This window comes from Sceloporus occidentalis, unplaced genomic scaffold (genome assembly GCF_023333645.1).
Source record: "Sceloporus occidentalis isolate IW3139 unplaced genomic scaffold, rSceOcc1.0.p SCAF_4, whole genome shotgun sequence".
In the NCBI taxonomy this organism is placed as follows: domain Eukaryota; kingdom Metazoa; phylum Chordata; class Lepidosauria; order Squamata; family Phrynosomatidae; genus Sceloporus; species Sceloporus occidentalis.
Genome location: NW_028316984.1, coordinates 163,119,277 through 163,142,620, shown reverse-complemented (window position 1 = coordinate 163,142,620; position 23,344 = coordinate 163,119,277). Strand labels below are relative to the sequence as shown.

At 41.1% G+C, this 23,344-nt stretch overlaps 2 protein-coding genes across 5 annotated transcripts in view; one reads left to right on the top strand and one right to left on the bottom strand.

Annotated features, from left to right (window-relative positions):
• Positions 1-11,444, top strand: part of LTBP2 (latent transforming growth factor beta binding protein 2) — a 205,622-nt gene extending 194,178 nt beyond the window's left edge. For all 4 annotated transcript variants that reach the window (XM_089522203.1, XM_089522201.1, XM_089522202.1 and 1 more), the window contains 6 exons: positions 1,462-1,590; positions 2,050-2,190; positions 4,107-4,274; positions 6,061-6,336; positions 9,076-9,225; positions 10,260-11,444. In XM_089522203.1, coding sequence (XP_089378329.1) covers positions 1,462-1,590; positions 2,050-2,190; positions 4,107-4,274; positions 6,061-6,336; positions 9,076-9,225; positions 10,260-10,426 — 1,031 coding nt within the window. In that variant the 3' untranslated portion in view covers positions 10,427-11,444. The remainder of the gene's footprint in view (positions 1-1,461; positions 1,591-2,049; positions 2,191-4,106; positions 4,275-6,060; positions 6,337-9,075; positions 9,226-10,259) is intronic.
• Positions 11,445-11,890: 446 nt separating this feature from the next.
• Positions 11,891-23,016, bottom strand: NPC2 (NPC intracellular cholesterol transporter 2). Its single transcript, XM_089522204.1, has 4 exons — positions 22,876-23,016; positions 15,164-15,271; positions 13,678-13,850; positions 11,891-12,674 (listed from the first exon to the last, which is right to left on the bottom strand). The coding sequence occupies exons 1-4, from the start codon at positions 22,955-22,957 to the stop codon at positions 12,588-12,590; spliced, it is 450 nt and encodes a 149-aa protein (XP_089378330.1). The 5' UTR covers positions 22,958-23,016; the 3' UTR covers positions 11,891-12,587.
• Positions 23,017-23,344: the final 328 nt, after the last annotated feature.

Below are 23,344 nucleotides of genomic sequence, written 5' to 3'. Positions count from 1 at the left end.
GCAATTACTTGTTTTAATATCAATTTTAGAACAGTTGTTTTATTTTTATTTTTTATTGATTTTTTTCCATCATGTACAATTTCCATCAAATTAACATCTCAATAGTGTTCCTTTTTATCTGTACATAAATCTTCTTAACTTCCATATTTACCCTTCCTCTTATTGATCATTCCCCTTCCCATACATCTTAGTACAAAATAAGGCATTATTTATTTATGCTAAATATTTTTGAGTGTCTTTACATATTATCTTTTAATCCCCATGAATTATTTAAATACTTTATCAGGGGTTTCCATTCTTTTCCCCAATAATCTGTTGACTTTTTATTATTCCAAACCGTTATTTTGTCCATCTCTTTTAGTTCTACTTATTTCCCTATCCATTCCTCTATGCTGTGTATTCTTTCCGATTTCCAGTACTTAGCCAGTATAATTCTAGTTACAACAGTTGTTTTAATTTAAAACAATTGATTTAAAATAATGCCTGAATACTTCAGTGATGTAAAAAATATGGATTTATAAATGAAAATATACTTCAGCATAAATTGTAAGGTTAAGTTAAAAGAATGCAAATATTTCTCAGATGCTGCTGGCAGGAAAGGCAACAACGAAGCCATATAAAAGTAGGTGTGTGGCAATAGGCTTAGCTGCCTAAACACACACATCAAAAACATGGCTCTTACAAAGGATTGAATTGTAACACTAAGCTGATCTACTCTTGTTCCAGTTCTTTCCCCCAAATTGGATTTTCTATAGTCTGAGAAGAGAGGGGGGAATTACAGGGAATTACAGGAGAGCAACAATTTGATGACAGTGTTGTATATAGATGCTGTGAATGGTGAGTGATGATGACAGCATGGTTGTCACAGAAAACACCTATTGTGAAAACACATGAAAAGCTATGTCATTAGCAGGCATCTTTTTGACATATTCTAAAACACCTGTGAATTTATTTCTAAGTAACTCACAGTTAGAAGCAATGGAGAATATAATCCATGATATATTGAAATGTCAGTTTTATGCTGCCCCAGAAAAAGTTTTACTTATTTAAAATAGGCATATTGTAATTTCAAATTTCTGTGCTTTACATCTTTTACTATGAACTATGGTTCAAACAAACAAATAAATGAATTGACCTGAAAGGGGTCAATTCTCTTCATTCAGATGCCGGGAGGTATAATTTTAACTGCATTCTTTATTCAGTTAGAGTACTTATGAGGCACAGCAGCATCCCCACACAGAATAAGGATGTACTCTGTATTGCACCCCAGAGTCATCTCTAGCAGGAAGGCAGTTCTGTTGTAGACAGTCAGGAATCCCTAAGGAGACAAACTGGTATGGAAAGGATTCCCTGAAGCCAAAGAGTTTAAAAATCACCATCCTTAGAAATAATCAGAGCAGGTTCAGACAGTGGTCCAGGAGATTTGGCTACTGTGTTGACATTTCCCTCCTTTTTCCATAGATGCTGATGAATGTGAAATGTTTGGCCTTGAGGTCTGTCGTAATGGACACTGTGTGAATACTGTGCCAGGATACACTTGCTTCTGCCAACCTGGATATTTTTATGACTCCAGCAAGCTTGAGTGTATTGGTGAGAAAACCCTTTTCTGGCTGATTGATATATTTCCTCTACAGGCCAATTTTTTGCACTTTCTATCTCATTCCCTATGCCGTAATTTTTGTACCATCATTCTTGATGGAGAACTCTGGAAGAACTTAAAAACTCTCACCACCTTGTACCACTTCTGTAATATTTTAATGGTCCTAATAAATAGTATTGACCTACTTTGCATTTCCGTTTTTGCTTATGGACCAGACTGATATTTTGTCTTTTTTATTTCTTTGCTGCCTGTTCTTTATGCTACCTGTTCTTTATAGAGTTGCCCATTCGGTAGGGAATGAGCAATGCCTTTGTGGAGAGTAAATAAGATACTACCTGAAATCCTGTACGCCTATGATGGGTGGGTATGGGAAAAACCTTTTGACTTTTCTGGTGAGTGGGTTAGATTTCAGGCTTCTCACTTGCTGGTGTAAACCTCTGTGGCTGCAGATCTGGATGAATGTGAGGATGAAGAGACCTGTGCAAATGGGAAGTGTCTCAACACTGCTGGTTCCTATCATTGCTTCTGTAACCTCCCCTTGGTGCTGGATGCAACCCGTAACCGTTGCATCAACGTCTCTAACAGTGCAGGTGAGTGCCATTCTGTCTACTGTGCAAAATGTTCCTTCAAAGCATATTTTAATACTTTGGGTAAAATCCTCAGAATCTGACATTTAAATTTTAAAAAGCCAATGAATGACAGCAAAAAGTAGTGTTGTATAAGACATGGTGGCTCAGTGGTTAAGATGCTGACAGTAGAATTTATTACATGTGAGGAATTTCTCTTGGGAGTTTATCAGATAAGGGGAATTGGAAGTATAATCCGATGGCAATCTGAACGCATTCATGGGGTTTAACGTTATTGCGTGATAACCCACTACACACAAATTTGGGCAATGGGAAGTCAGTCCAAACGCAATCATGTGGTTTCATGTTATTGCGTGATAGACTGCCACACACAAATTGGGCAATGGCATGCTATTTTTGGGCAATGGGGAGCCAGTTTGAATGCAATGCGTATTCATGCAATTGCGCAAAACTAGCGACTTTAAGTGAATGCGTTTGGCCCCACTTTCTTTTAATTCGAATTTAAAAGAAATTCCTCCCATTTGATAAATTCCTTAATTTCGAATGAAAAGAAAGTGGGGCCAGAATGCATTCATGTAAAGTCACTAGTTTAGCGAAATTACGTGAATGCTCATTGCATTCGAATTGGCTCCCCTTTGCCCAAACATAACATACCCTTGCCCGAATTTGCGTGTGGCAGTCTATCACGCAATAACGTGAAACCACATGATTGCATTTGGACTGACTTCCCATTGCCCGAATTTGTGTGTAGTGGGTTATCACGCAATAACATTAAACCCCATGATTGCGTTCAGATTGCCATTGGATTATACTTCCAATTTCCCTTGTCTGATAAACTCCTCAGATAATTGCAAGATTGGCAGGTCAGCAGTTCTAGGCCCCAGTGCTGTGTGACAGAGTGAGCTCCGGTTACTAGTCCCAGCTTCTGCCAACCTAGCAGTTCGAAAGCATGTAAAAGTGCAAGTAGACGGTAACAGCATCCCATGCAGCCATTCTGGACACATGGTCACGGAGTAGTCTTTGACAAAGCTGACTACTTTGACTTAGTAATGGAGATATGTCTTGCCTCATACAGTCAGACCTGACTTGACAATCTTGTCAAAAGGGCAACATTTACATTTACCTTTATAGCACTTAGAGTAGCAGACCAGGATAACTGAGGTCCAAATCTCCACTCAGCCATGAATGGGATGATCTTGGGCCAGTCACTGTTTCTAAGTCTGATCTTCCTCACAGGGTTGTTATGAGAATAAAAAGGCTAGGTGGAAACCTTTGGCTTTTTGTAAACTACTTAAGAACACTCATGCTGAAAATAGCTTAAATAAATAAAGGTTAAATAAATATGATCAGATTTCCTCATTTTAGAGTAAAGGAGCAGCTTCATATACTATTGGATGATGGTTTATTCATCCCAATATTCTGGCTAGTAAGATTTTTCAGGCAGTGGGCTTCACAGACATATTATGTAATATTTTCAACAAAGCATTTCAAGGAGCCTTCCATATACAGCATGTGGGCTGCACCAATGAGCTGTGAACATGTAATTTGTATAGCATGTCTAGCAATTAGTTATCTTCACTGAGCATAAGTCACAACTTGCAGAGTTTGTAGAAGTTAGTTTTAACAACATCCAGAATCCCCAGGCAGCATGGCCACTATTTCAAGTTCTTGCTCCTTGTCTGTCTTCTTTTAAAGACCTACTGGTCCCAAATGTTGTTAAATCACAGCCTCACTTCTCCTGGTTAGTATTGTAACAATCACTGTGCATTCTGTCATAAAACAAATGTTTCAAACTCTGTAGAGTTTGAGACCCAAGAGAGTATAAGTTCATGGCCCAGCATAGAAATTTGATAGAGGTAAGGCTTCTGCTTATCTCATCAGCTCAGATCTTCCCTTTCCCCCATTTCTTCCATTGACAGATGATGTGGATGAACATGACATTCATTTGGATGTCTGCTGGCAGAGTGTCTCCAACTACATCTGTAATCAGCCACTGCTGGGGCAACGCACCACATACACAGAATGCTGCTGCCGTTATGGAGAGGCCTGGAGCCAGGACTGTGCACTTTGTCCTCCCAGGTCCTCTGGTAAGAATGCACTAATTATATGGGGGTTGGTGAAAAAAGGTAGGCTAGGACTCAGCTAAAAATTTTACTGGGCCAGGGCACACATGTGAGCAGTTAGATTCACTGTGCTTACTGAATGACCTTTCCTGTCCCATAGTAAGTGGCTCCAAGAAAGGAATGAGTTACCAACAATGAATCTTCCACAGCCCATACAAGCATGTAATATAGTACTGTAGTGATGTAGACCTTATACATCTACCACTTCTTCTAACAGTTTAAACACACTACAGACATGTTTGCACATAATAGTTTATCAGAATCTCAGAGAATCTTGTTTCACACTCAAGATTCATTCATGCTCAGTCCCTCAGCAGGAGTGGTTAAAGCAAAGGTGCTCAGCTGTGGCCCTTAACTGTTTCATTTGTGGGTCCTGATGCTGAAAGGACCCTAAATATTCCTCATCATAGCCAGCTGTTTAACTGGGCTGCATGAGGAAATGTGTTCCCTGATTGTGCACCACTGAGCTAAAGTAAGCAGAAACTAACCAGTCAAGAAAAGCTAAGAACAGTCTGATCTGCATCTCCAGTTTTTTTGCTCCCTTAATAACGGAATATAGAACATTTGTAGCTGGTTTTTCAACATTTGGGAGTTACACACCAAGAATTTCGGTTCAGATTAATGCTTAGTGTTTGCCTCCTGATTAGTTTCTGATTAATTTCCACTAGTGGGAGGAACTCACTTATAGCAATTCTCTGAGATTCTGAGTTATTGTAATCAGCAGATGCAGCCTATGACCCATTCTGTGCCACAATGGCCTCTTGATGAGGATTTTTTAAATTTTGAATCTTTAAAAAATGGAAAAGGTCTTGGGACACAAGATAAACCCTTTTCAAGATATATTGAAGAGATGCTGAAGATTACAGCCTTCTACAACCTGGAATTTCCCACCCTGATCTATTGGACTACAACTTCCATCATCACTAAGCAGCACTGGCTAGGAATGATGGAAGCTTTAGTCTAACACATCTGAAGGGCACCATGTTAGGAAAAGTTGCTTATACATTTGATTAAGTATTTCTCCCTAACCAAGCCTTTAACCACAGACTTCTTGAATTCCTGCTTTCTGTATGTCATTTGACATCAAGATTTTCTTATAATATGCTGATCTGACTGACTAGTTTTGAGTATCTAGTAACCTACTCTACAGTTGCAAAAACTTTCAGAGTAGCCTACAGCACTATAGTTAAACAGAATCTATGGGTGCATCTAAACTGTAGAAATAATGCTGACACCACTTTAACTGCTATGGCTCCATCCAACAGAATCCTGAGATTTGTAGTTTGATGAGGCGCTAGCACACTTTGGTTGAGGAGGCTAAAGACCTTGTAAAACTCAGGCTTCCATAGAATGGAGCTACAGCACTTAAATTGGTGTCAAATTGCATTATTTCTGCATCTGCAGATGCACCCCTACACAGTAACTTTAGTATTCAACTGCAGTGCCAACAGTCTCAGTATAACAAAGGAATAGATATAAAAGCTCCAAAGATTCCAGTCCTGAACAAATACAAAATTTGTTAATGAAAAGACATCAAATTCAAGAGGCAGGCATTTATCCTTAGGAAAAGCATTCCATAACTGGGTGTCACCACAGAAAGGGCCCTGTCACCGTTCATTGGCCACCTTGCCTCAAAAAAGAAAAGGATGTGGGGAAAGGTCTTTGACAATTTCACAATACCTGGGCAGGGTTATAGGGGAGAAACGGGTGCTTTTTTTTATTAGCCTGTATTTTCTGCCTGTCCTTCCAGAGGATTTTGCTCAGCTGTGCAATGTTGCCAGGGGTGAAACTGGACTCCAGGAAAGGTCTGGCTATGAATATGGGCCAAATCAGGAAGATCATCACTATGGACTCTACAGCCCAGATTTAGAGCCATACTACAACCACTTGGGACTTGAATATGGAACACCTGAGAGCAGCCACTCTAACAGAGAACAAAGCAATGAATTTGAAGATGTCACATCCCAACAAGCACCACAGTATCGTCCAATACAGACGCAGCCTCGCTTCTTGCCTGGCCAAACTGGTAATTACATGAGACACACACATACACAAACCACGTAAAAGATTTCAGTTTAGTTTGGCTTTTGCTCAGGGGTATGTTACAAATGGCATAAATACCCTATATCCATGGTAGCATGCATGCCAGAGAGGGCACACAAAGCCCCTTCTGATGTCATGCAGCAGAGGCCAGGAGGAGCGAGGGAGAAGGAAAACAGAGCATGTGCATGGGGGAGAAAGCCTTTCAAAGGTGGGAGGGGTGGAGGAAAGGATCACTTCATTTTTCCATCCCTTCCATCCTGGAAAGGTTTGGAGGATTGACTCTTTTCAGGAGGGACAGCTGGCTGCTTCACCAGACAGTTATCTGTCCTGGAAAGGGTTATGAGGGGGTCAATACTCCACACCTTTCCAGGACGGATAGCTGCTTGGTTCACCAGGCAGCTGTCCCTTCTGGAATGGGTAGTGAGGTGTGTGTTTTTAGCTCAGGGTGACCAGACTTGGTCCTCCTCCTTTTTAGGACCTGTCCTCCATTTCAACCTTGTGTCCAGGAGGGATTCCAAAAGGTCCTCCATTTTGAGCAGGGCTGAGAAGATGGATTTAATATACATACGAGTGGCTTTTTTGTCTTGTTTTTGTTTTGAGCTTTTATTTGATCAGAGCCTACATTTTTCCTTGTGTGCTTCCCCCCCCCGAAGTCCTCCCCCCCCCCCAGCACCGATTGACACTTGGTGTGGGAACACCACTGAGTTTGGGCATTCGGTCTCTAAAAGGTTTGCCATCACTGCCTTATATCCTGTCAGATTTTGGAATCTTAGCTCATTTTATTACTTGGATGGGAAACCACCAACAAATACCAAGTCCGTAGGTAGTATTTCAGAGGAAGGAACTGACAAAAATGTTAAGGAAAATGCAACATGGGACATACAGTAATAGAAATAAAATATGTATGTGAAAGTCACAATGACTAAGCAAGAGCAATTAAGAAGCTACACAGGTGAAAAAGCTAATGTAATTTAGAAGTCTTGAAAGTCAAGGACAGAATTATAGAATGTACAATTGGAAACACCTGAGATTCATTAAGTGTACAAGGTAAAATGATGAAATACTTGGGTTGGTCTTAAGTGTGGGTTGAACTATGTGAACCAATCAAAATGAATGTACACACCCACTGGGTGGAAACTGACTAGTGGGTGGTGATTAACAATGGCTATAATAATTGCAATGTTTGCCAATGTTTTTTGTTGGGTAGTTGGAGTGGTTTGGAGATATTGTGGAGTGTTGGAGATTGTGATTTTGTAGGGCATATAGTATTTGTATATAGTAGAATAAAGTAGATCTTTTATATAAGACTACTGAGTTGTCTGGTGTCTTGAGTGAAGATACAAGAGCCAGCAGAATCCTGGAGAAGTTTGGAGACATCTGAGGAAGAAGAGTGAGAAGGCTTGGAGAGTTTGTCAGGGTCTTCAGCCTATTCTCTAAAACTCTGCTGCTTGGAAGAAAAGCATTAACCACTGACCAAAGCTGGTCAGCTCTGCTGCATAACAAGGTGGTGAGTTAGAGCCAGAGGTGAAGAACTACAACTCCCATCATCCCTGACATTTCTGAGTATTCCATGTCTTTAAAAACCCTATGAATTCATGGGGTTGCCATAAATCAGCAGGCATCTTGAAGGCACATACACAAAAGTGCTACAAATAAATGAACCAACTGTGAGCACATTATTTCCACTCCTTTAAAAAAAACTTGTTTATATATTATATTTATTTGTGTCCCGCTCTTTTCCCGAACAGGGACTCAGAGAGGCTTCACAACATTAAAAAAATAGTACAATTAAAAACATAGAAAAAAGTACATTAAAAAGGAATTGTAATAACAGTTAGTTATTATAAAATAAAACACATTTTAAAAAGATAACACTATGTATATAAAAAGCTGTATCACATTTTTTGAAATGGTACAACATCCCAGCCTGTCCTTATAACAATTCCTTAAAAGCCTGCTGGTGGAAGGCCACCAAGGAGGGAGCCATTCTGATTTCCCTGGGCAGGGAGTTCCAGAGTCTAGGGGCAGAGATCCACAGTGTCATCCCCTCCCAAGTAGTAAACTGGGTATACCATGTACAAATGTACTGGCTGCCAGAACAGATTCATGGGAAGTCCAGGAGTGTTTTCCTTCATACTGGTAGACACCTCCATCTGGTCTTCAGTAAAATCTTGAGTTCAGTCCCTTGCTCAAAACGTTTGCTTCCCACCTTAACTGGAGCTCCTGTAACAGCTGTCAATGTAGATGGGAACTGGAATAGTAATGGGAAGTAAATGGGAAACCCATCTGTTTGAAACCTGGAATTTCTAATCCAGCAAGGAATATATATGTGAAAAGATATTTTTTAACACATAATTCTCTTTAGTTAGTAAGAATGGGTAATGAAGGAAGTTAAAAGGAGAAAACATTTCCTTTCTGCCCTTCATCTTTTCCCCTTTGATATATTTAAAGGTTTGCACTCTTAATATTTTCAATCAAAAGAATATTCATGTAATTTATAGTTCAAAAGGTGGCATATTAACAATCAGAGGGAAAAGGTAAAAGCAAAATATACAAACCACAAAATCTTTTAAATAGTCCCTACTTACTATATGTAAATATTTACATGCATCTTTTGGAAGAATGATTTCTAGCATGACCTCCTGTTCAGGAGTGATGCTCTGAGTAGGCAATCTACATTGCTACTTGCTGCAGAGTTATTGTTCTCTCCATGTCTCTTCAGGGCACTACAGCAGCTTTGAAGGACTGCAGGCAGAGGAGTGTGGGATCTTGAATGGCTGTGATAATGGCCGCTGTGTTCGAGTGCAGGAGGGTTACACTTGCGACTGCTTTGATGGCTTCCAATTAGATTTGATCCGTATGGCCTGTGTGGGTAAGTGGCTCTGTGATGGAAATGAGGTTCAAACTTACAGAAGTAGAAAGAGGGTGCAGCAGAATGGCTAAAACACAGATCCAACAAATCAGTTCAAATCTCACTTCTGTGTAAACTCACAAGGTGCCCTCAGGCAAAACATTTTTATTCTCCCCCCATCCTTCTTTCTCTTTCTCTGAGCCTCATTCTTGCCATATGAAATTGGGGGATAGTAACAATGACACAACATACAATTGTTATGATTATAGCAACACTACAAGTGTCTAAAGACCATACCAGTGCTGTGACTTGTCATCACATCAGTAGCCAAGTCTAGAACCAGTTTTGAAGTTAGTTTTTTGAATTACAGCTCCCAAATGCCAGTGTAAAACATGTAAAAGCATTAGTGTCCACAGAGAGAAACACCTGCTCACCAGTTTCCAAACCATTTTGAGAGATTTGTAGAAGTAATAGCATTATTGCTGTTTGCATCAGGCAAGGTCCCTTTTTATCTGCTCCTTAGCATCTGAATTATCACTTACTAGCTTGCTGAGACTTGATGTGAAGATGCCTCTCAGATCTACAAAACTAAAGTGGTAGCTGCAAAATCAATACTTTCATTTCAGTATTGAAGAATATAATCTAGATGCAGAGGAAGAAGAAAGAAATACTATTAGGAACTGCTATTGAAAGTGTAGTTTCAGTTCCTTTATGAGTTACTTGTAAGCTTGCTGCATGGCACAGAAATCCCTCATAACAATATATATTCTAAACCAAGTTAATCCGGAATAATGTGAGACAGCAGAAATCACCACCTGCTCCAGTGGGTGGGCACTTGGTAAATTCTGCTCATTGTAGGTGTCTCCTATGCAGGCAAACCTGAGACACTTCTAGTTTAAATGAAGCTCCAGTATAGGTGCTCTGATGTGCACACACCCCAAACAACATCTCATTTGAACTAAGACATGGTGAAGATATTGGCTGAGAGGAATGCGGGTGAAGTTGTGTACAGTATTACTAAGCCTGAGAAGTTCTTTTTCTTCTGCTCCCATCAGATGTTAACGAGTGTGAAGAAGCAAATTCCTCTATGACCCTGTGTGAAGGCAGCACCTGTGAGAACACAGAGGGTTCCTATCGTTGTAACTGTTTGCCTGGCTATGTAGCTTTACCAGAGCCCCACCATTGTGTGCCAGAAACAGCCCAGAATCCAGATGCAGCGTGACTCTCGAAGCACTGATGGAACAGAGGCAATTCTTTTAGCCATTTGCTTTCGGAGAACTGGAGGTCTGTCCAGCTGGAAAGGTTACTGGGAGATCAGCAGCTTTAAAACTTATTGTTTTCCAAAGACCAAAAACTCAACAGGGTAAGCTCCCTGCTTCTGTAACAGTCTAAACACTCAGGGCTCAGTCCTATCATTACATGCTGTTTGATATGTTGTCCCTATTTCTTCTCACAGGTTCTTGGCCTCTAGTTACTGATGAGCATAGTGTCAGCCAACAGTATGTTCACTCCAATCATCTCTCTTGGCCCTCAGTACATTTCATGAACTTGCAGGCTTTCATGTCCCAAGAATTATTCTCACAAGACCTTTTCCTATGTACAGTATTCACTCCCCACATTGCCTAGGATCTATGCCTTTCATAGGCTCACTGCATTTTAATTCTAATATAATCCTTACCTGACCCTCCTTAGGTACACAGCCTGAGAGTCTAGTTGCTTGGCCACAACTGGGCAAGTGACAAAAACTTCAAGACTCCTTCTAGTTCAGTGTGCTAAAGGAGGTAGCATCACACCCACCACACAGATATTGACAGACTTTGTAGCTTTTTTACAGTGACTGAGACACGTTCCCATTCCACAGATGACATAGGAGTGTTTCTCCCCAATGATTCTACACAGGCCCTTGGTTAACATTCCCTGAAAGCCCCTCTCATTGGCAAAGCAAAGAGCTCAGCCTCCAGTACCTGAGCCTGGAACAGGGGCTGCCCATTTTCAGATTGTATGGATTCTATTTATAGTCTGGCAGTAGCTTGGACTGCAGGGGGCATTTTGGCTCAGTCTCTCTTTATTCTTCCAAGCCATGGGCATTCATCCTTGTGCTTTCCTTGACTGTTGGAATATTAGTTTTGGTAACAAGAAGAAGGATTCCAGCCTTTACATTTTGGGAAGTGCTCTCGTGATGTTTTCTACTGGGGAGAATACAACATGATGTTAAATAAATGGTTTTATATTGTGCCTTATGGTTTACAGACTGGAGTAACATGATTTCTGTTTTCAACCTTCCAAGCTTAGAACCAGAAGCTAATGGGGGAAAGAAAACAAAAAGCCAGATCTTGTCAATTCAGTGAAGAAGAACAGAGCTAGAGTCTTCTTACAGAATGAATGGGAGCATTCTTCCCCACCATATTTTAGTTATAATGGTTTGTCATCCTTGGTCACTCTTATTCTCTTTATTTTCAGAAGCATGTGATTAGTACCAGGAACAGAGGCAGAGACTATTCTGCAACTTCCTTCCAAGGTTTATTTCACCCAGTAGAGACCAGATTACAATTTAGCTATCTGCATCCTATTCAGAAGATTAAAACTCTAATTACATTATCTCCTGTAATTTTCAAGTGTACCATGACAAGACAGGTTACTCCCAGCTAGTAAATGCTTCATTATCCCAAAACAAGACAGACAAACATTTAATGACAAGGCTTTATTAAAAGGAAGTTATAAAAAGAAGCTGGATTTGGAGTATACAGTGAACTCCAGGTAAGTTACAAGATAGTGCAAAATGTTTAATACAAATGATCTCCACAGAGAGACCAAATGCCATTTGGTTTGGCATCGACTAAGAGGATGGTTTTCCCTCTCTGCAGCAAGTAGTCACAGCAGGTGGCTATTCAGTCTTCTTTTGGCTCCAGATGACAAATGAAGATCCAAGAAAATTTTAGGTCATGGGAGAGCAGGGGAAACTGGTAGGAAAACAGATGAAAGCCTGCAACATTTGACCGTGAGAGGCACTGTATTGTTGACAAGTTGCAAACTTTCTGACAGATGTTTGCTCTGTTTTCTCCCCCCCCCCCACCAAAACATCTTTTCATGATAAGCATTTTATTATAAACAGTCAAAATCCTCCACACGTTACTTCCATCAATGATTTTATATGACCTTTTGCCCAGAGCTATAGCAAGATTTTCCCCATTCTCTTTTGGATGAATTCGTTCTGACCACTGCATTCAGATTTTGACTCCGGGGGAAGAGAGTAATTGTTGCACAGATGCTACAGGAACTGAAACAAGAAATGCTTTGTAGAGCAAAGCATTTGACTCCTTTCTATACCCAGCCTCCCCATTGTTCCCTCCCGTGGAAACCCTCAAGTGTTAAGCAGGATCTTCTTAACTGGTGATCTGGACAGGAATTTTCCAGCAGAACAACATCTCGCCTTGGTCATCAAGCAGCTCCCATTTCACAACCAGTTTAATCTGTGGAGAATAAAAAGAGTGAAAGCTGTTATTCAGCAGACATTCAGGCCTTAGCACCTATTTGTGGAAGAACTAGTGGGAGGGACTACAAGAAATTACCACACTTTGGATCAGTCTGAGATTGATAGGCTTCAGTTCTTTCCTGTCTATTTTTATTCATTTGCTTGATCTGTATTCCAATTTAATTCCAAAAGCAAAACACTTGAGACTACTATACTACTGAAGAACATACATGGCATTTTCTGTACTCTTGTCTTTGATATGAACCTCAACACAGAATCAGAAATATAGAATAAATTCTGTTGGGACTTTTACACACTCATACCCAGCCAATTCTGCAAGTAGCTGTACATTTTATGAGCTTACAGAAGGAGGTCTAGAAGATCCTGCACAACAGTCACTTTTGCTCTTGGGCATATATCCACTGCCCCACCTGAATCTGACTGCATTGGTTCTCTCCACAATTCCACAAAATTATAGCAAAGTATTATGCTATGCTGGCTCTTAGTATTGTCTCTGCCTATTATGCCCACATCTTCCACAAACATCACCCTGCCTTGCACCAAAGGTGGAAATAGGAACATATTTCCCCCCAATGTTGTATATGTGACATGACTGAATGTTTTTTCATACAGTGTAAGACTGTTCCTTGGGGATAGAAAGCTAGATGTTAAGGAGAAGGATTCTAGTCAAGACTTCCTGCTCTCTGATATGCTAATTTTCTATAGGTAAGGAAATTCTGCTCCATGGTGGGAACTTTTCCCAACCCCTAGTTTGAAGTAGTACAATCCAGATGCAGTGTCTGTTTCTGAGAACTAAGACTGAGAGACCTAGGATATGCTCACTCTTCACTCTGGGAAAAATGACATACCCCACCTTCCCCTAAAAGCTAGGCAGCTAGATTAAGTGAATGTCTCCAGCACTTCATCGCTTGCTGTGAATGAGGTAAAGGTATGTGGAAGAAAGCTCTACTGTCTGGAATCAGCCTGATAAAGACACTTACAGATGGATAGTCGCTTTTCACTGGTAACTTGTTCAGATAGTTGTAAGACTGGCCGGTCTGAATTGGGCAGCTGATTCCTGACTTGCAACCATCAGACTGATCAAGGGGGAAGGGGATGTCCATATGGAGCATTTCTCCATACACCTTTGCTTGGCTGCCTTGGCTGTTAATCTCTGTAAAAGCAGAAAAAGATTAACAAAATAAGAAACATATTTTACTGAGACAAGGACCTTTTATTGGGGCAGGGAATGCAGGATTCCATGGATGCACACAAACCATGGCAGTTGATGGCTCCAGTGTCAGGGAGACAGTGAACCCACTCTTGCTTTTAATCCAGACTTTAAATTAGCTATCCAATGTATTGAACTTAGTTGAGGGGGTGGGGGGAGGAAAAAGAGATAGGATTTAGCACTTTGGATAGCTTCATTTCCATGTGAACTAAAACCAAGAGCAGATTTACTGCCCCATTTAGAAAGATGCCAGAATAAAGCGCACTTCCCATTCCACATCAAGATTACAGTGCATTAAAGTCAAAGATATCCTGAATTTCATTGACTGCTTCAGTGACTGTAAATGCATGGGGCTGGGTAGTGCTACTCCTCTCACATCTTAGGTGAAAGGCTGAAGCTCAATATCAGAGTACATGTTTTACATACCAAAAAAATCTTAAGGTTCAGTTCTTTGCACCTCCAGGTTGAAGGGCAAAGTGCAGACTTCCAGGTATGTTGGACTACAACTCTCATCAGCCTTAGTCAGTGTAGCCAATGGTAAGAAATGCTGGCAGATGCTGTCCAACAATATCTGAATAGCTGCACTGTGCCTGTCCCTGCTACAGGCAACAGTGAGCTAGATAAACCTACTGCCAATATGTTTTCATCTCCTCTTCTCCATATGCATTTCTTGAACAGAAAATAATTTCATGTTTTTAAAGAAGAACTATGATAACTATGTATAGATTGCTGCATGCACTAACTGCATCTGTGACTCTTTTGCATCATGTACATAAGCTGGAAGGCCAGTCACTTGAGGCTGTCCCAGTACAGCAAAGATACATATTTCCAATTACTGGCCAGGATCCTACAGGTATTCTGGTGGAACATAAAGCAGAAAGCACCAGGACATCCCCCTACCTGGCCACTGATTAGCTGCAAGGACATTCTCTGGTATCATCATGCTATAAATGTGCAGCAGGGAAGGAAACATTGTGCAAGAAAGTATTAGACATCCACCTTACACACACTCCACAAAAGGAATTATATTGTCTTAAATTCTAGTGGCACCACAAGAAGACACAAGCTGCTAGCCAATATATGCAATGAATTACATGTAACATTGACCTTTTTTGTAGATAAAATGTTTTCTGTATAAGAAATTCACAACAGCTGAAGCATCTGTAGTTTGAAAACTGAACATAAGATTTTTTTAAAGGCTTCAGTCCAATAAATATCACTGTTTTAAGAGAGTTTAAAAATCAGGATATACTTACTACTAGAAAATGTGACATTGACAGTGTAAGACTCTCCTTTGTGGAGAAGACACGGTTCTGAAGGGCAAGGAGTCACGTTGACCTCTGTAATAGTTCCATCTTTGGAACCTGAAAGGAAGAGGGACAACAAGAAAATTCATGATCTTAATGTCTTGGTTGTACTAGCAATATCTTGAATGCAACATCAAACATTACACTGGTCAAGATACAGTACATGGGAACCTATAAACTGCTACATTCACTCACACTGCATTTGATAACTGCAGCTTCCCTTGTAACAACCTAACTGTGCAATCCTGCTGTCACAATTTGGCTTATCACTTTAACAGTTAGGAAGGCTCATAAATTCTTAGAAACATGAAATTGCAACTAAGAGTAGCTGTTTGGAAAAGCACAGTCTATAGCTTTAGAGAAATATTCTTCATTGCAAGCTGGTTTTAAAAGAAGGAAATCGAGACAGAAACAGCTGGCTTGACTAAAGAACAGGAAATGGATTTCACAACAGTATGTAGCACAATAATGCTGAATAGGTTACATTTCCCACAATGGTGAAGCACAAATGCTCCACAAAGCTTGAAAGATTACCATTTATTTTCAATTTGCATGTATCTATAACAAGATGAAATGGTGAACTGAGCCTAAGTAACAGACTGAGGTTTATGGGGGCAGAAACAGGGTATATTTCAAAAGTCAGAAATGTCCTAGTTTTGGACTACAGTTCCCAGATTCCCAAAGCCAATCCATTCAGTAACCATGCTAGTTGGTAACCTTGCAGGAGTAAAATCCAAACAGACAGATACTGATTGTTGGCAACTAGAATCACTCTCCGTTTGTCTGATAGCCACTTTTCTGCCAATAATCTTATATCAATATATCTCAGACAAGACTTGCTCAGATAATTGTTTTTTCATACATATAATACAGCCCCATTTCCCCCCAGTTTCATGGATACAGAAAGAGCATTCTCATGCATGAAGGATTACACTGTAGAAGTATGTATCTGATACACCCTTTTTTCAGTGCAATCTGATGTCCATGTGTCCTATGAGAGCAGCTTAGGGAGCTAAGTATGTTTAGCACAGGGAAGAGAAGGTTAAGAGATGACAAGATAGTCATGTTTAAATATTTGAAATAATGTCATATTGAAGATGGAGCAAGTTTGTTTTACTCTGCTCCAGAGAATAAGACACCGAGCAATGGATTCAAACTACAGGAAAAGAGATTCCACTTCAATATTAGGAAGACCTTCCTGACTGTAAGAGCTCTTTGACAGTGGAGCATGCTGCCTTCAAGAGTAGTGGACATGTATAGGCAGATAATGTGCTACAAGGATAATAATGCAACACTTATTAAGAGTTGGGCCTTCTCTCATCAGGATTGCCCTCAGACCAGAGTTGTTCTCAAGTGTAGAGATTTTATTTTCCCACAGAAGAAAATGGCAAGAACTAACTCATATATTAGAAAATGAAGAGATGAATTTAGGGACATCTTTGGGGTGAATACCAAGCCTTAATGATGTCAACTGCCGAGAAGGATGCCAGTTTCTATATTCTAGATCCACCTCTGAAGAGTTCTGTTTCTTTGTTGCACAGGACTAAGGGAGCTTGGGATGTTTAGCCTGGAAAAGAGATTAAGAGGTGATATGATAGCCCTGTTTAAGTATTTGAAGGGATGTCATATTAAGGAGGGAGCAAGCTTGTTTTCTGCTGCTCCAGAGACTAGGACCAGGAGCAATGGATGCAAGCTGCAGGAAAAGAGATTCCACCTCAACATTAGGAGGAACTTCCTGACAGTAAGGGCTGTTCAATAGTGGAACACATTCCCTCAGGGTGTAGTGGAGTCTGCTTCCTTAGAGGTCTTTAAACAGAGGCTGGATGGCCATCTGTTGGGGATGCTTTGATTGTGATTTCCTGTATGGCAGGGGGTTGAACTGGATGGCCCTTGTGGTATCTTCCAACTCTACAATTCTCTGATTCTAGGAGTGTGACAGGATGTTGGGAAGTGGCTATTGTCTAGCAATGGCAATAGCACAGGCAAAAGGACAGACCAGTTCCTGTGCCAAGAACTTTAATGCAAATCAGAGGTGGATAATCTTTGGTCCTCCAGATGCTTAAGACTACGAAATCTGTAATTCCTCTCTATAGGCCGTGCTGATGGGAACTGTAGATCAAAATATCTAGAGGGCAAAAGGTTTCCCACCCCATTCTAAAATTTGATGATAAAGAAGAGAGGAAAAGGAAAGTCAAGAGTGACATAGGACAGATTTCAGAAAATATCCTCCTGTGTATGCTTTGCCATGTTTAGCTAGGAAAACACAAATCATATTCATAGCAAATGCAGTTTTAAGTGTGAATCAGCCTTGTGGTCTGCCTATGATGACTTGTATCTTCACATGACTAATGATGCATCAATCCTTTATTCTAGCTTCAGCCTGTTTCTTTAGTTATTCACACAGATGTGGCAGCAAATTGTGGCTTCAGGAAATTGTTGAATTTGTGTTCATGACCAATTAATTTAAAGGCATAACCTGTCAAGAGGAGACTAGAACAGTCACAATATCCAGGCTGGTGCATATTTCTTCATAGGATAGCCACACAAGATTTAATGGATTCATTCTCCAGTAAGTGCATTTCAACCTGCAGTGCAATCCTTATGTATTTTTACATAGAAATAAGATTCTTTTTGTGTCCAGTGGTGATTAGCCCCAATTAAGTGCATTTTATGATTACATGGCACTCTTGTGAATGTCTACTTAGACTTTAAACTCACCAAGTTCAGCTGTACTATTTACCAAATAACTGTGCACAAGGTTTCACTCATCAACTCAAGAGTAAAGGAACAGGGACTTTGTACAGGGGCTGTCTTCAAAATCACAGTAACACCCCATAAACATTAACCTGTGATGTAGGTACAACATTGCATGAGTTTTTGTAGAGAGATCTTGTAGCACCTTTGAGACTATGAGACTGAGACAGATACATCTGAGAAAGTAGACTGAAGTCTAGGAAAGCTCATGCTGCCAACCTCTTTATTTCAGTTAGTCTCAGAGGTGCTACAAGATGTCTCTACATATTGATTCTACAGACTAACATGGCTATATCTTTGAATTCTCTCACCTGTTGTGTCCTAATTCATGAGTAAGACAATCCAGCTCAGCTGCAAAGCTGCTCTCCTGTGTAACACAAGTGGGACACAGGCCAGGTACGCCTCTCAAAACACCCACTCAACTCTCCAGTTTGTATTTGATAGTAACTTTGCCTCAACAGAAAGCAATTTTTATCCTGTAAGTCATACCCACCTACACCCCTATTGTTCCATGCTGTATCGCATTTTATCCTGGAGAGTACCACATCAATGTAAAAAAGTGTGGGGAAACAATAATTGGGAATTGGGTGCCCAATTCTTTGCCATAGTCTTTCACAACCACACAACCCCTTTTGTGAGTACATAGCTATCTGTCTGCTACAACTGGTATATACCTCCTTGACAATCATTAGGGAATCTTTAGACTGCCAGATGTTGGGCTAAAAATGCCATTATCCTTGACTACTGGACATGCTGGCTCAGGACTAGAACTAGGCTCAAACAAAACAAGGAGGCCTGAAATACTGGTTAATCTAATATTATGACTATACCTGTTTTCTATCTAACTCAAACCTCAATCCTGCAGTGCCCCCAGATTACATATTAGCAAGAGCCCTGCATATTACATCTTAGTTATAGTTAGTAACACATTACTGCATGTTAATTATAGTTAGTAAGGCCCCTGCATTTTATTAAGACCCGTGCATATTACATATTAGTTATAGTTTGTAACATATTATGTTAGTAATCCCCCTGCATCATTGCATTTTGTATAGCAGAAGCGGGGATCATGTTGCTGGACTAAAGCACCCAGCACTCCTCACCACTGGTTATGCTAGCTGTAGCTGTTGGGAGCAGAAGTCCAGCATGATCTTGGAAACTCACATAATTCCCACTACCGAGGTAAGGTGTGATGTCTCACACCAGGAGCTGGCACAATCTCATTCGGAGGGTCACCTTTCAGCACTACAGCAAGGAAACAGGAGGGCACTCACCAGGTCAGGAGCTAGGAATGTGTGGCCTTCTGGGTGGTTGGATTGCAACTCCCACCAACCCTAATCAGTATAGCTAAATGTGAAGGATACTGGGAGTTACAGTCCAAGATCTGGAGCATTACATGTTCTTTATTTCTACAGTAGGCCACTCTAACATTTCTGATTTCTAAGAAATGTCTGAAATTTATTACCAGTCTGCAAAATCAAAAACAAAACAAAACAAAAGGCTCCTGCACACACAAATGGAAAGATAAGAACAGGGATGGCACTGTGTTATTGTTTATGCAAAGAGCTGCTTTGGCCTTTGAACAATCTAGGCTTGAAAACAGCAGCCTCATGTATCAGGACCAAGTTGCCCTTTTTGCATATGTATGTGTGCGATGAACATAGGGAAAATACCACAGAGCATGGCCAAGTGACTTTCCATGCATTCCCTGATGCCTTTAAAGGAAGCAGAAGTGGATGTTTGAGGATTTCCATGAAACAGAAGTTCTTCACTTTGCAATAGGAAATGTTCTACTACATCCCATAACACCCATTTTCCATCTAAACAGATCACATTGTCTTCTGAAGTTTCCCATAAGAATCAGTGCTTCCCTTCCTCCTCTGTTTCTTAACAATCAATTTGAATGCAAAGTAATATAGCTAACACCATGCCCCACAGAGTCATCTGACACTCACAAAGCAGTTTTCTGAATCACTACACAATAGGGAAGTGTCAGGCTAGGCCAGCCTTCTTCCTCCTGACACATTCTATGTCTTCAGATAGTTAAAATTCACATTTCCCGGAAGATATTTGCTAATCCTATCAATCCTATCAAATTAATATAAAGAGTCATGGTTTTTGAAGTCTTGAGAGGCACTAGCACTTTGTCAGAGAAGGCTAAAGACCTTGTAAAACTGCAAATCCCAGACTTCCATAGGATGGAACTACAGCACTTAAAGAGGGCAGAAATGTTGGGTGGGCTCCTTGATACTCCATATGCGAAGGGGGCATGGTGATTGGAAGATTCTGGCAGCTGCAATGTACAAAAGCAATGCTTCCAAGCTCTGCCCAAAAGCCACTAGGTCCTTTTGCAGAGTTCCTAGCTGTCCCATAGGAGCTTATCACACAGGGCAGGGGGACTGGAAGTATAAATGGGGATCAACCTGCCATAATCACACCATTGCACTAATGGTTTTCACACAACATCGTGTTCAAAGCACCATTATCCTGGGAATATTCTGTAATTGCACTAATGGTTTTCACATGACATTAAGAGTAGAGATGCTTAAAGTGCCATTATCCTGTGAATCATCAGACAGTAAACAGCAGCAAAACATTCACAGGATTTTCCCATGATTTTTTTTTTTTTTTGCTGTTTATTCCTTGGTTATTCATGGGATAATGGTTCTTGTGCTAATCACATTTTAAGCATGTTTTAATCTTAATTGCATGATTTTGACTGGTTAATCACTGTTTAAACTATCAATTTCCCCTGAGTGATAAACTCCATACAGTGACTGCAACATAAGGAATGGTGGTGCATGACATCTTCAATTATCACTGCTCATATTACTAGTTTTGTAATAATGCATCAAGAATAAAAACACACAGGGCTATTCTTCCTGGACGTTCAGTAGCACCACAAGATTCTAGGAATACAAATCTAAACTTTCACTCTAGTTCCTCAATAACTTTGCTGGGATAACATTTGTTTTAAAATGAGGCTGGAGAATGTGGCGTAGTGGTTTGGGCACTGGACTAGGACACTGGAAGACCAGAGTTCAAATCCCAGCTCAGCCGTGGAAACCCACTGGATGACCTTGGGCAAGTCGCATTCTCTCAGCCTCAGAGGACAGCAATGGCAAGCCTCATCTGAAGAAACTTGCCAAGGAAACCCTATGATAGGTTAGCCTTAGGATCGCCATAAGTCAGGAACAACTTGAAGACACACAACAACAGGCAAAAACTAGTTAATTACCATTAGTCCTAGTTTTACCTTTAAACAATTTACAAATGAAGCAGCCCCATATACCAAGATCAGCTTGCCCTTGATTTTCAATAGAAAGAGTGGGTGAGAGTGAGAGCGAGCAAGAACTGAGCTGCAAGGAATTAAAGCATGGCACACAGGCAGGTAAGTCACAGTCTCTCAGCTTCAGAGGATGGCAATGCCAAACCCCCTATGAAGAAACCTGTCAAGAAAACCCTGTGATAGGGTCGCCTTAGGATCACCATAACTTGGAAACCTGAAGGCAGGCAACATACACAAACAGGCAGGTTGTTATCCATACTTTCTTCCCTGCAATTGCTTCTCTGCTGGGCTAAGTCTAGCCATCAACACATCTAAATGCAGTCAATGCTGATCAGGAATTAGTTTCACTAGATATCTTGTAGCACCTTTGACACTAAATGAAAGAAATAAGTTGACAGCATGAGCTTTCATAGATGTGTCAGAAAGTAAACTTAAATCAACGAAAGCTCATAATGCCAACTTCTTTCTTTCAGTTAGTCTCAAAGAGGCAACAAGATCTCTCTACATTCTACAGACTAACCAGCTATATCTTTGAATCTGACCACAATAGTTTCACTATGAGAAAAAAATGAGGCTGGTAGGCCATGGTCCCCTAAAAACTGCTCAGCAGTTACTTATACTGTTATCACACCTGTGGAGAGTGGCATTTAATATACAGCTTAATTCTGGTCCTGTAGTAATATAATAATAGGCATCCTAAAAGGCATGACAGAAACCAAGCAATCTGCCTGACTTCAAACATGTCTTTGTGGGCAGGACCCAGTTGTGGTGTGTGGCAACAGTCTCACACCTGGCATCGGCTTTCCTTCTGGGCTGGGAATCAAAGCCTGGGACAAATTACTTTTCAAACAACTCCTCAGGGGGAAAAGTAATTATAAAATGACTCTTAGGGACAACCATTACCTTTTTAAAAACGTTTTTACAAATGTTCCTCTAAAATGACTTTTAGAGAAGTCTCAGGATCTTCCTGTTCTCGCTCTGGGAATACTCACCCCCCAATTTCCCCAGAGTTGAGAAAGCTAGCAGAAGAGGTGGAAATGATCCAGGTGGGCACAGCTTTCACTGCCATGGCTCCATGCTCTGGAAGTCTGGGAATTGTAGTTTCGTGAGTCATTTCGCCTTTTCTGTCAAAGAGCTCTGGTGCTACAACAAAGTACAAACCCCAAGTTCCACCGCACTGAGCCATTAAGGTGAAAGTAGTGCCAAGCTGGATTATTGATAAGAGAGTTAGAAATCCTCCACCTCTCTTTGCAATGATATGTATTTTAAATGACGATGTAGGCAATGCATTGTATTGGAAATGGTCAAGAAGCAGTGGTCCTCTCTCTGCTTCTTCGTTTGGATCATGCTTCCCAGCCATGCTCAAAATGGGGGCCCCTTGAGAACTCCTCCTGGGCAGAAGGTTGAAATGCTGGGGTCCTGCCCTGGAAAAGGAAAGGCGGAGCAGATGCCAAAGGCGGACAAGGCGAGCCTAACATCTGGGGCCTTCAAGAAGAATGGAGGACATGCCCACAGAAAGGCCAGTCCCTGCCCAGAAGGGAGGACATGGAGGACGCGTCCGGGAAAGGGAGGGCGGGAGTGTCCCAGGGAGAGGAGGACACATAGGGTAACCACTCACCGCAGTCCAGGAACTTGAGGGGCTCGGCCAGGGCGGCAGGGGCGGCCAGCAGCAGCAGGGCCAGGGCGAGCAGGGCCAGCATGGCAGCAGGGCTTCTTTCTTCCTTCCTTCTTTCCTTCCGCCTGGGAGGGAGCCCGGCCTCCTGGGTTTATGGCCCCGGCCCCCGGCGTCACATGAGAGGCTTCCGAGGCCAGCGCCGCCCCGAAGGAGGAGGAGGAGGAGGAGGAGGCCCAGGCAGGCAGGCAGGCAGGCCCTCCTTCCCCCGGAGCAGGCCAACGCCTCCGGCTGGGTTGGGTTTTCATTAGACACAGCTGTTACAAATATACAAAGCAAAGCAACAAAGGAGCTTTTTCGTTGGTTAACATTAAGTATAACAATACTAGTAAAACCTAAACACAGCTGCTGGGAAGCAAGGCAATCCAATACAATCCACTGATAAGCATTCTGTGTATGTGTGTATATACACAGA